Source organism: Chrysochloris asiatica, unplaced genomic scaffold (genome assembly GCF_000296735.1).
Source record: "Chrysochloris asiatica unplaced genomic scaffold, ChrAsi1.0 scaffold00135, whole genome shotgun sequence".
NCBI classification, from domain to species: domain Eukaryota; kingdom Metazoa; phylum Chordata; class Mammalia; order Afrosoricida; family Chrysochloridae; genus Chrysochloris; species Chrysochloris asiatica.
Window position 1 is genome coordinate 1,896,764 of NW_006408653.1, and position 13,263 is coordinate 1,910,026.

General features: G+C 41.9%; 1 protein-coding gene across 1 annotated transcript in view; it reads left to right on the forward strand.

Moving 5' to 3' along the window:
• The first annotated feature begins 2,997 nt into the window (after positions 1–2,997).
• Positions 2,998–13,263, forward strand: part of IGF2BP2 (insulin-like growth factor 2 mRNA binding protein 2) — a 221,188-nt gene continuing 210,922 nt past the window's right edge. The window contains exons 1-2 of the mRNA XM_006869759.1: positions 2,998–3,175; positions 4,739–4,799. Of these exons, the coding sequence (XP_006869821.1) occupies positions 2,998–3,175; positions 4,739–4,799 (239 nt within the window). The remainder of the gene's footprint in view (positions 3,176–4,738; positions 4,800–13,263) is intronic.

Genomic DNA, 13,263 nt, shown 5'->3' on the forward strand with positions numbered 1-13,263 from the left:
TAATGCTCTCCTCCCCCACTCTAAGCTGAATGAGATGCTGTCTCTTGTAAGCTCCCAAGCTCTTCTACTGCAGAAGCATTGTTTACAAACCACCAGCAGGACAGAAGGCAGATTCCAGTAAAATAGCTGTTATTTCTCAGATAAGAGTTGGAAAGTCAAAAAAAAAAAAAAAAAAAAGAGTTGGAAAGTGACCAGGTGAAACAGGGCAAGAAGAGGTCACAAGAGTTATCTCTGACAAGAATTGTAAGATGATGTGTGCTGACCATTAGACCAACAATGCAACAATGTTTGAGGTTTTATAGTAGAACAAGAGAACTGATAAGCCTGAAATAGTTTAAAAGTTATACACATCTCCTGGAGTAAAATGAGACCAATTATCCTTGTCACTCTCTTGGTTCTCCTTTTAGAATATGTGCATTGGTGGTGGTGGTGGTGATATGCTGTGGAGTCGGTTCCGACTCATAGCTACTCTGTTTAGGGTTTCCAACGACTGACTGGTGAGTTTGAACCACAAACCTTGTAGCTCAAACTGACCTTGTTTTCAAGTGCTTATCCTATAGCACCATAGGACTCCTTAGCATTGCATTACTGTAAGTAAAATAAACAGGCAGAGGGCACTGATATGAATGTTCCTAACAGTTATGACCATCTGTATAATCTGAGGACAATTGCCTTCCTTAGTCTGCTGAGGTTTAAGCACACACAAGCAGTTTTCATTTGTGATTTTCCACGACATTTTAGTTTGAAAGCATCCACATCTAGTTTATCCATTCGTTTGGGAAGTAATGGCAAAGTCCATTCCCAATGCCAGAAGCAATACGATCCAATTCCTTTGTGAGAGAGGAGGAAATATGTAAACATTTTAGACAAAATCCAGAATTCAAATAACTGCAAATAAGTATGTGAGACTGGATATTATTTTCTCCACAGGACAATTGATTATTTAGAGAGATCGCTTTCCTTCAAAGAAAATATTTTAAAACTCATGAGTTCCTAGAGTGAGAATGGTCTGTGGTATCTCAACACATTTGCTTATTTATCTTTCATGTAGTCCTCATAACAGCTTTGCAAGGTTGGGGTTTTATTACCTTTTTGCGGTTGTTAGTGATTGGGAGTTGGTTCTGGCTTATAGTGACCCTGTATAGGATTTCCGAGGCAGTAAATCTTTGGAGGAGCCGAAAGCCTCATCTTTCTCTCACGGAGAGGCTGGTGGGTTTGAACTGCTGACCTAGTGGTTCACAGTTCAGTGCTTATTCTACAGAGCCACGGATCTCCCGTTTTTCCCTTTTTATAGGTGAGGATATTGGGGTCCAGTCAGGAGGCCCAAACCTGTTCCATCCCGACATTTGAGGCTTTCCCACAGAGTCTTGATGCCCTCACAAACTCAACATTTTCTATGTGAAACCATCACCTCTCCTAAAGTCCCAGAGTCCAGAACGCACTTTCTTCCTTTCACCAATGTATTCTCCCATTTTTCTTTACTGTAGAATTTCATTTCCTGGCTGTGACCAAGCTCTACCCACCAAGCTCCCAGCTGGGCCCCGGAACGCGCAGCTACCTTTCAGCCACTGTCTCCTTCCCAAGCCCCTCTGCTCAGGCTGCTCTCACTCCAACCCAGCCTCTTCCGTCGGTCACGTTGTTTCATCTGCCTGGAAGGATCTCTTTCCTCTCCCTGCCTTTCCCAGTTGTTCGGGAACTCTTCCAAGGCTAAGCACTTCAGCTCCCAGGCACTCTCGCCTCCTACCACCCTGGTTCTGGAACACTGGACCGGCCGCGCCGCCTGGCAGTAAACGTCAGTCATCTCGGCCGCAGCCCCTCAATTGCTTTTTCTCCCGCCACCTGGCTTCTCAGGCCGCCAGAGAAGCCCTCAGCACTTTCCAGAATAGAGAGCAACTGCCAACTACAGGTTGCCGCCAGCCGCGAGATTACAGGCGTGTAGAGTTCGGGCAGAGGGGAATTGACTCTGCTTTGGCCTTCTGCCTTCTCTTTCGAGTTGGGAAACTGAGGCTCAGGACCAGGTGCCAACTTTTCAGGCATGCACAACCCGTGATGGCCTGGCCTGGCCAGGGATCTAGGTGTTCAGATTCGCGTCGTGATTCCACGACCATACGTGCCGCCCGGTGGCCTCGGAAGGTCGGGCGGGGAACTGGTCTCAAGGCTAGCGCTGCGCCCGGGAACGCGCAGGGAGCTAGACTTGGCCAACTCGCCGTGAAAGTTGTCGTCTCCCAGCCTGCCCTAGCCTCTCACCTCCCAGACACACCTTCCCGCAGCCGCGCACTTACATCCGGTCCACCTGACGCACACCCCTTCTCTTCACTCACTTACAGTTCTTCCTCCCACGCCCGCGGCTCTCAGCCGCTTCCCCGCGCCCCTTTGCGCACTCCCACCCGAGCCTAGGGAGCGTCTTCCGCACTCCGCCGTTTGCCCGGCCTCTGCACCGTGGTCGCCCCGGCTTCCGGCGCCTGGGAGCCCCCGCCCGGGACCGCGACCCTCTCCCGCCCGCCCGGCGCGGGGCAAGAGCCCGGGTAGCCACGCCGAGCGCTTAGAGCGCGGCGGCGCCAGGCTAGGGGTGCAGCGGGGCGGGGAGGGGGCGCTCGCTCGCTCACTCTCGGCTGCGCACACGCCCGTACAAACTCTCTCACAGACACACGCGGGGTGAGCCGCCGCCGCAGCCCGCTGCTGCTCCTCCTCCCGCCACCGCCTAGAGAGGAGAGTGGGAAGCAGAGAGAGCTTTGTCCGCGCGCCGCCGCCGCCCGGCCCGGGACTCTGCCCCGAGGAGGCAGCCGCGCTGAGTCCCCGCCTCCGCCTCTGCCCCCAGGCGGGCCGGGCCGGCCGCGGTGGGGGGAGCCAGGCTGAGGGTGGGGGTGGGTGGCGGGCGGGCGGGGGGAGGGCGGGGAGGGGGGGCGGAGGAGGAGGAGGAGATACGAGGGCAGCGGAGGAGGCGAGGAGCGCCGGGTACCGGGCCGGGGGAGCCACGGGCTCTCGGGGAAGGGACGGATGATGAACAAGCTTTACATCGGGAACCTGAGCCCCGCCGTCACCGCCGACGATCTCCGGCAGCTCTTCGGGGACAGGAAGCTGCCCCTGGCGGGACAGGTCCTCCTCAAGTCCGGCTACGCCTTCGTGGACTACCCGGACCAGAACTGGGCCATCCGCGCCATTGAGACCCTCTCGGGTGAGCACTCGACACTGTCCTCCTTCCCCTGCTTCGACCCGCTCCGCCCGGGACGGCGCCCCTAGGGAGGCCAAGCGCGGCGGGCGGCGCCCGGCTAGGGCTCCTGCGCCCGCACGCTCACTTCCACGCACCAGATTCTCAACTCTTGTCTGTCCGCCTGCTCCTGGGACGACTCGATCCCCTCCCCCCACACCTCCGGGCTTGCCCCCCGCCTTCTGGGCCACAGCCCCAGGGTGTCCCCCGTGCTGCTCCGAGGGTCCTCGAGGCTCGTTCGCTCTCCGGGGGCACCCTCGTCCTCCTGGAGTCTTCAGCTGTTCTCCGGAGTTCCCCCACCCCCACTCTCTTGTCCCCCCTCTTCCCTGACCTTCCCGTCACCCCCTTTGTCAGGGACACCCCCGAAGTCCTGTATCTTCTTCCTCCTTGCCGGTCCTTTCCACCTTCCCGTGCCTCGTGCCCGCTCAGGACCTCTCGTCCTCTGGCTTTCCCCGAGCCGCACTCTCCTTTCCAGCCCCCTCCCATCTCACCCCGCAGCCCCCCACTTTCAGCACCCCCTCGAAGCCTCCCGGGTGATCCTATCCGAGGTCCTGCTCCACTAACTCCAGCTCTGAACGACAGCACATCTTCCTTCGCCTTCTCCCGAACCTCAGTCCCGTCTCGCTCGTCTCTCAAGCGCTCCTATTTTTCTCTGAATTTTTTGTCCGATTTTATTGAGAAGAACTCGGGGCTGTGGGCTTTCCGCCGCTCGTCCCCCCGCCTCCCGCTCGGCCAGGAGCACCTTTTTACGAGGTGGCCTGTCTCAACTCGGTGGGGGCCCGGGCTGAGAACCGGGAAAGAGGCGACCGGGGGGCCCGCGAGCGCTCTGGAGCCCAGACGGGAGACGGAGAGCGACACACACACACAACTCGCGCGCGCGCGCACTCCCCAACTCTCCCTCCCGCACACGCACCGCTCGGAGCCGCGCTTGCCCCCCGGTCACGAGACTGAACCCCCTGTTCCGGGGCCAGGCGGGAGCCCCTTCCCCACGGGCGCGTGGGGTGGGTGGGTGCGGGGCGGCGGGGAGGCCAAGGTGACACCCAGACACGGACAGGAACTGGGGTCTCCCAACCGTGGACCTCGGGGGGCTTCGGCGCGCTTTCTTCGGGCGGAGAGAAAGAGAGGGCAAGAACCGAGCGCAGCGGAGCGTTCGGGTCCCGAGTTAGCGCAATGGGGAGGTGGGGCCGGGATCGGAGCGGGGCCGCGCCAGCCCTGTAGCTTGAGTTTCAAATGAGCTCATCCTTTCAAATTGGCGCCGCTCTTTATTAAATTTGTTTTTCCGGTAATGCCACCCACAGCTATACCTGGGGTCGGATTCGGGCTCGCACCCTTCTCTACCTCGTCCCCAGACACGGGGCGCCCACCTTTCCTTACACTGAGAACCAAGTTCTCCATGCTCGAACCGAGTGGGAGACCCCTGGAGGCTGCCTGAAGGTGGAGCTTGAGCGTGGAGTGTTGTACGTGCCCTTTCTAGACCCCCTTGGGTTTGATCTAAGCAAGGTTCTGAGTGTTTGAATTTCTGTTTTAAAGGTAAAGTGGAATTGCATGGGAAAATCATGGAAGTTGATTACTCAGTCTCTAGAAAGTTAAGGTAAATATATTTTGCTTAGTTATTTTGTGACTGGGTTTACGTTTAAGTAAAAAAAAAAAAGTACACTCAGCTTTTAAAAATGTGCTCATAGTTTTTAGAAAGGCTTTTGTTTGTGTTGGTAGTGGAAATATATAGTTTCGACAGTTACTTTTTTACTTTCATTATATAAGGTGTTTGCTGTACTTGGGAACTATCTGGTGCTTTATTAGTGGGGGTGTGGGAACACTATGTTAAGTTCTCTGGGACCTTTTAACTTGTTTATCAAAAGTTGTCTCCCACCCCCCACTCCAATCCTACCCCCAGTACAATGGTAACAAATGCTTGTCAACACTTCCTGTGAGATGTTAAAGAGTAAATATTTACTGTGTCAGCTAAATTGCTTAACTAAATTTCTCTGGATTAATTAGTTTTTTACATAGCTTAATGTTGAATGATTAAAATAATTCTGTAAGGGGGTCACTATTTTGCATAGTGGTGTAAAGAAGTAGGTTGTTTGGATTGGATGGCATTTGAAAGCCACACTTTTTTAGTCACTGGAACTACTGAATATTGCTTGTGAGCATTTTGTTTTTGCTTTTAAGAAATGTTTGAAGTTAAACCAGCATCACTGTGGAATCTATAGTTATATTTAAGTGTTCTGTTGTAAATGAGGGAGTAAAAAGTTTTATGGAGGTTGAATTGCTCCACAGTGATTTTGCTTACAAGGGGAATATATTGTCCCTGAGAAAAGAAAATGAGGAAAAACATCTTTGTTTAAAGTTTTTCATAGTAAATGCCACTTGAAATTTGTGCCCTTTATGATTCATTATAAATGTTTTCTCCTGCTGTGTGTTGTAACTTAGTTTAGATCCCATTCATACAGTTTTTCACCATTAGTCATTAAGTAGCTGAATTGGACACTCTAAATGAAGTCTTTGACTTATCACCTTTGTAATTTGTGATAGTAGTATAACCACAACTTAGTTTTTGTGTGTGAGCATTAAAAACAAACTGTTCTATCAGTATGGACTTAAATGTTTTGAAGGAGTTTTAAAAAAATCGTGCACATTTTTGGCTGTGTTTTAATTTAAGCAACAAAATATCTTTAGCTCTGTGATATATCAGAAAGCTGCTTAGGCCCCCTCCCCCATTTTGTTTTGTTTTTAAAGCTATTGAGTTTTGATGTGCAATTTCAAGTGTAACATGAAATTCTTCCCTTTAGGAAGGATGTAATGCGTAACTGATTGGTTTTTCAATAAAGTATGTTAAGTTCGTATACTTTAAAAAAAATGTGTGGTTTTTGCTTGAGAAATCCAAATTGAAGCTTTTTGACATATTAAGTATTCTAATTTTAAATTACTGGTCTTACAGCATTTGAAATTTTGATGAATATATTGAACAAGATTTAAAAGAACCACTGAACATATTTGATGGACTATCTATTTACACATGTCTAATGCTGTTTGCTCTGTAGCTGTTGCAAGTTTTTTCTTTAAAGGTTATAATTAGTAAAAATTACTAGAATTTTAATTTGGCTAGCTGGTGTATCATTATTTAATATTGCACCATAAGTTATTTAATGTGGCACTACAAGTGAAATAATTGTTTACCTAATGTTTATTAACATCTCATAAAACTTTCAATAAATATACTACTTTTTTTTTCCTTTCAGCTTCCTTTCCTTCATCTTTTTTCTTTCAAAATGCAGAGGTTATTTGTCATTAGCTGGAGTATTATTTAAGTAATTTTGTTGTGTTTTTACTGGAGTTCAGAATTAAAAGTGCATCTTCAAATTTTAGTAGAAATAAAAAAAAAGAAGAATCTAGCACTTCAACAGCCCTATTAGTACATGATTTCTTTAAACATGTGGGCAATATGGAGGTAGATTAAACTGTACTGTTTATGATTCACTATACTGATGACTTCTAACATCCCAAATGTATGCATAAGCTTCTACTGTAGAGGGATTACATTATTTCTGATTGGATGATTTCAGTGTAATTCTTTTCCTCACCCTTTCTGTTATTAGTTTAAAATGCAGAAATTAGCTACTTGTACTGCAGGGTAAGGGAGAGATGGCTAATGACTGGTATTGTGTACTGAGCTCAGATTCCTGAGGATGAGTAGTATGTTCTCATGAAACCACCGTTGTGCCTTTCAAAAAGCAGGGTGCTCTGACATTTGAAACCAAAGCTTTTATGTTATATGGTGACTATTTTGGTGTTCTTTTGTTGCATTGCAGTGAAAATTAACAAGTTAGAAGTAAATTTGTCAGCATTAAGTCAGTTCTGTATGTGGTTTTTCTGTTAGTTGAAGTGAATGTGATAAAAACAATTTACCCCTCATTGCTTACTGAAAAAAAAAATCATTCAACAGTTGAGTCTAATGTTCTTTATATTGTACTGATTTTTTTTTCTGCTCTCAAGAATCAGTTTTAATATCTACATCCTCAAATAGATATCATTAAGGTAATGAACTTTGGGGGAGGGGAGATGTATTTATTTTGAGTTGTAAATTATTTGCATGCCAGTTGCTTACCAATTGGAGTTTTTTGTTAAATACCATACTAGTATTGTTTTATAGTAGAAATACTATTATCTTCTCAGGATCACTCAGAAGTAGAAACCCCCTTTTTTCTTTTTGCCACATGTATTACATTCTTATTAAATGCAAATTGTTGTAATGTAAACCGTGTTCAAAGTATCAATTTCTCTTTCTAAGTTGGTTTCAGGCTCTGTTGGATAAAAATCTTTGGGTCTTTTTCCTCTTCATGTTTCTTAATAATTCGCATGGTAACTTTGAGCAGTGATAATATATGGCTCAAAAGAGGGAAAACTGGCAAACTTTAAAATGCTGTTAAAAGTGGTGGAAACGTCCTTAATAGAAATTTCATTTTTAATGTTAATGAAAATTTAGCTTTAAAACACAGACACACACACACACACACACACTCCATTTGTTGTTAAGTGCCATAGTGAATGTGGTTTCAGGGCTTTAAATCTTCATGGGAGCAGATAGCCTTATCTTTCTCGGGAGCACACAATCCCTATCTTAACAGACATTGTTTTGAGACATATGTTAACTTGTATGTGCTTTTGTAACTAAAGTTGAATGAGTCTGTGAGAAACAAAACTTTGGACCATGGAGTTTCTACCCACTTCTAGGAAGTAACTAAGAACTGCTAGACATGATTTCCCTGGAATAGTGTGAATACTATTGAGATAGTGTAGGAAAAAGCTATGAATTTGTCTTTCATGAGTCAAAAATCAGTAATTGTGTTCTCTCCAATGCAAATGAATTTGGTCTCCTATAGGAATGTTAAAGACAACAGTATCTCAATTGTATTTTGCTTGTGTGTGCTACATTGTGTATAGTTGAATTAAATATCAAAAAGGGGGGAAAGCTCACCCAACCCCAAGCCCTCTTTGCAACAAAGGCTTTTGCTGCATCAATTTTTAATTTTCTAGAAACAGAAAGTACTTTATTAGGTTAAAAATCACATGGTAGCCTCTTATTTCAAGAACGGATTGATTTAGAAATGAATGCCTGGGTTTAGTTATATACATGCCATAATGGGCTATAACATATATTAATACAGCATATATGCTATCAAATTGTAAGTTCATTTTTTTTTCGGTTTTAGAGTTGTTCATTTACTCTCCCTTTTTAAAAGTGGCTAGTAATGTTTTATATGGGTCTAGGTAATGGCATTAAGAATTATAATTTTTTTTTTAACTTTTAAGAGAAAAAGTATTAAAAACAAAGTAGAAGCAGTAAAGAAACATTACTTGATAATTCCTAGTTGATAGTTGATGATGGAGATTGTAAATTTTAGTTTGTATTTTTAAAAGATGGGTTATCAGGTTTTTCATATTACTTAGTTAAATATTAAAAACTAGTGAAACCTACAAATCACAGTACATTTCATATACTGCTTAATTTTCTATTTCATCAAATCCTTATCAATTTTTAATTCCATGATATCAATTTGTTAAAGTCTTTAATGGCTATTTAAATACCCAATTCTTAATTCTAAAAGGTGGTTTGGTAATATCTAATATGAGTGCATTTGTCAATTTGTGCTTTTCAGTAATTATAATCAAGTTTTCTTATAATTTTGGGTATAAGATGACAAGTAAGAGATGGTCTAAATGTATGAAGGAAGATTAGTAATGCTTGTACAAAGGCATTTGTACATAATGATCTAAAATAAAATATGTTATCTTCAGGAAGAATTTATTTTTGCTTTTAAAATCTTTTTTAAAGAACATTAGAAGATTGAGAACGAATTGCTTATTGAAATTAGTATTTCACTGTTTTGAGTAAACACATATTTTTATTTTGTGAAGGTTGCTCTGATTCTTGAAGTAGTGGAGAGAAGACTATAAATGATGTTGAAATATGCATAAAAGAATAGTAACTTGGGTGCATTTACTAGAAAAAAAAAACAACAACCCAGAACTATGAAAACCAGATTTCCACAGGAAATATTTATACATACTTGATACTTTTAAACTTTCTAAATATTTGCTGTCTGCAGCTGAATCACTCCTCCTAGTCTGCTAATGAAATCCTCAAAAGTAGATGAGCAGTTGGCCAGAGTTGTTAGAGGATGTTTTTCGAGCTAAGTGTGTCATTTCTGTGAGTCAGTGGGATGTGTATACATGCATGAGTGTGTGTATGTGTTTGTGTATTGCAGGGGGCAGTAGTTTGAAAGACAGATGGTATCAAGAGGGAAGAGACCTTTCCTGAGAGACAGTTGTTCTGGACTTGAATTCTGACAAGGCAAATGAAAATCTGTTGAGAAATTGAACCTTGTGGCAAAAGGAATCAAGTGTAGTGGTCTTTGCCTTAGTTTTTTTTTTGTGTGTTTTGTTTTTTTCTTTTCCCATAACTCTTAGAGGTGATTAACTTTGTTGGGAAGCCAAGTACAGTCATCTGTAATGTGTGTGTGTGTGCAAGGGCACATGCTGCTGGAAGGACCATCCTTTTAGTCTGGATGACTCTTTACTCTAATAGAGTTAGTTATTCAGGTGATTCTTCAAAGGCTTTGTGGTCTATGAACCACTTTTTAAAACGTTAGAAAATTAAAGATTTGAATATGCATTTCAATTTAGAAACTGTCCTTTGTAAAGGAACCTATTCTCATAACAAAAGTATTCTGAGCAAATTGGTTTCATCAGAAGTTCAAAATATTCTAGTAAATTATATCTCAATAACAAAAAATGGTCTTGATTGTTCTTGTGGGTGTTAAAGAGTGGTGTGTTTGTGCTCTAAACCTTAGTGAAAAGCATATTATCTCAAAGGTTGTGATTAACATCTTAATTCGAAGTGTAGGAGACTTTTGTTTAATACAGCATGCTCAAATAATGTATTAGTCAAGGTTTATCCTTTCTATATTCAAATTCAAGTCCAAATTAGTTTGGGTAGTCATTCAAAGTAATATCACCCAACAAAATGTAAATAGCCGATAAACAACAAGCATCTACTATAAAGATAATTCTTTCCACTCATTTATCACCATTAAAACATAAAAAAAAATTGTTTGCTTCATATTTGGACTGCATGCTTACAAACTTGTAATTTTCATTTGGTGGCATAGACTATATAGGTTCTATTTTGGGCAGCAAAATTGCAGAGTGCTCAGAGCATTATTTTTAAGGTTTTACTTTTCCTGTTTTGATCATAAACTCCAGTCTGGTCTCTTCATAAAATAAGGAGTGAAAAATTATTTTCTTTTGAAGAAAATTTTAGATTCTGTTGCTTTGGCTCCCAAAGAGGAGGGGGAATACTGTTTCTTTAGTTAGCTTTAGAGTTTGATGGCATTAATGAGATAAAATAAGTAACTAGCAAGAATGGATGCTTCTGCACTAATAGCAGGCAGTCAAGACTAAGAGCTAACCCTGATGTCCATTGTTTATAGGAATGTAGTTTTTTCCCAAAGAAAACATTTGCATTTCTCGGTCAGTTTTGCTTGTTTATTCCCTAGCTTTTGTGATCATTTGTCTGTTTCATACTTTATTTCTTAAAGTGTGAACTTTTAATTAGATTTTTCCCATTTTTATCTACTATCAGATGAAGTAGATATTTCACTAATAAAACAACTATTTTAGTTAGTCCACTACTGTATTTGAAAATGAAGAGAATTGGATGCATGTTTTAGACTTTTTCTAGTATTTACCATATCATAATAAGCGCTACATCTAATGACCAGAAAAACTTATGTGGGATCATTCCAATGAGAAATGTGTTTTTTTCAGTCTTTCTTATTGTCACATTTTTAATATAACAAAGTGTAAATTTGCTTTTGAGGAAAGCTTGACTTTTTTTATTTTTGTTTTAAATATTAGAGGAAGTGTTCCTTTATGATAACATGTGTGGATAGACAAATCATACTAGTATCCCAGGGAAATAGATGTATTTTTATGCAACTGCATCTTATGGTCACTTAACATCTTTATACATTTCATTTACTTCCAAATAATGATTATGTGAAGAACAGAGGACAGTTGGTGTTATCTCTTTTTTCAATTGAGGAGAAACTCAGTCTCATAGAGTTTCAACAATTTGTTTAAGGTTACGTGATTTAACCTTACATAATAGAGCTGGTTACAAATCAGGCTGCGAGCCGCAAGGTCAGCAGTTTGAAACTACCAGCTGTTCCGCAGGAGAAAGATGAGGCTTTCAGCTCCCGTAAAGATTTACAGCCTCAGAAACCCTGTACAGGGTCACTATGAGTCAGAACCAACTCCACGGCACATAACAACAACAACAACAATAGAGCTAGTGCTAAGAACCCAGGTCTTCTGATTCTCAGTCCAATGTGCTTCCTACATTTTTTGCTTTTATTAAAGAGGTCAACTCAAAGTATCACGATGTTCAAAGGGTGTTATTCAAGAGTGATGGAAATACAGGACATGGATTTGTTTGTGAATTGACCCTCAGAATTAATCATATTTGTAATTTTTTATAGATTTTTTTTTTTAAGGAATAAAAAAGAGAAAAGCATAGAAACAAGTAATTTACAAAACAACTTTATTTCCTTCTGTCACTACACTTGCCCATGACAAAAGTGGAGAGTATACCCAAGAGTTTTTTGTTTGTGTATTTTGCCTCTTTCAGAGTTTGTATACCTTGTCTTCTGGAAATAGGACAATGCAAAGTCAGATCTTTCTTTCAACTCTGAACCACACAAATTAGGCAGTGAGCTTTTTGGTCAAGACTCTGTATCATGTATAACTGAAAGTCTGGCTCAGGCTTGCAGGGTATACCCTTTGGTTGGTTGATGATGCATGGAGGGGATTGTAACCATGGCAATGAAATGATATACGATAGGATGAATAAAAAAAAAAAAAAAGAGTCATTTGGTGAGTTCTTCACAGGAGAATGTCAAGACTGTGTTTTGGTTTAAGTGGTTTTCTGGTATGGTCTGCCAGGTCTTTCTCCAAATTTGCCCCAGAGGTGATCTCTCTGATGTCTTCATTTTCTGTGTTGGTGTCTCCTATAGGGTTGGTATGAGTAATGAGAGAAGAACATGTATACATTTCTTAGAGTTTTCATTAATGGTTTAATCACTCAAAAACATCCTTGACATATATTCAATTCACTGTTTATGTGAAGTACTTATCATTTCCCCCTTAATCACTAATTTTCCTGCATTTATTTTCTTGTTTCCTTGTAGACTGTTGTATTTCTGGTAGGAGGGCAGAAGGAATTATCAAGGAAAAAAGAAAGATGAAAGAACGTTATTTACAACTCCCCACATGCTTTTTAAATTTACAGTAAGTCAGAGTGGAGTGTTGCATTTTCCATGAAATTCTGACTCAGAAGATAGGGAACAGGAAGAGGGTAACTAATATTTAACTGTGTAACCACTAGGTGTCAGGCACTGGACTAGGCCTTCTTCCTAATTCAGACAATTACAGTCTGAAAAGATCCATATTTAATATCCATATTTATAGAGAATGAGCTTCAGACTCCAGAGCAGCCCCTCCTTTCACCTGTCCAGAACTGCTCCCAGAGAGTCACTGGTCACGTCATCATTGCTGTACATCTGTTTTGAATTCAGTACCAGCACCCTAGCCATAAATTAGGAAATTGTAATAATGTATACACAGGTTTTTGAGTAACTTTGTATATTTGTCTTTATGCAGGAGACAAGATTTACATATACAAAAGATATGCGGAGGAAGAGGCTCAAGTTTAGTACATTTTAAATTGATTGTAATTCGAAAACAGCTATACATGTTGGTCATAATTGAAATAACTTCCTTGAAGCACCATGTTTTCCTCCACAAATAATGTACCTACATAAGTAACACACACACTCATATAACATACATTGCAAGCATAGAAAGCTAATGAACGAGGGGATTGTGCAGTGTGAGAAAATGTATAATGTGCCTGTTATTTGTGTAAAAAATAGGGTAGTCCTACAATAGTTGTTGTTGTTGTTAGGTGCCATCGAGTCGGTCCTGACCCATAA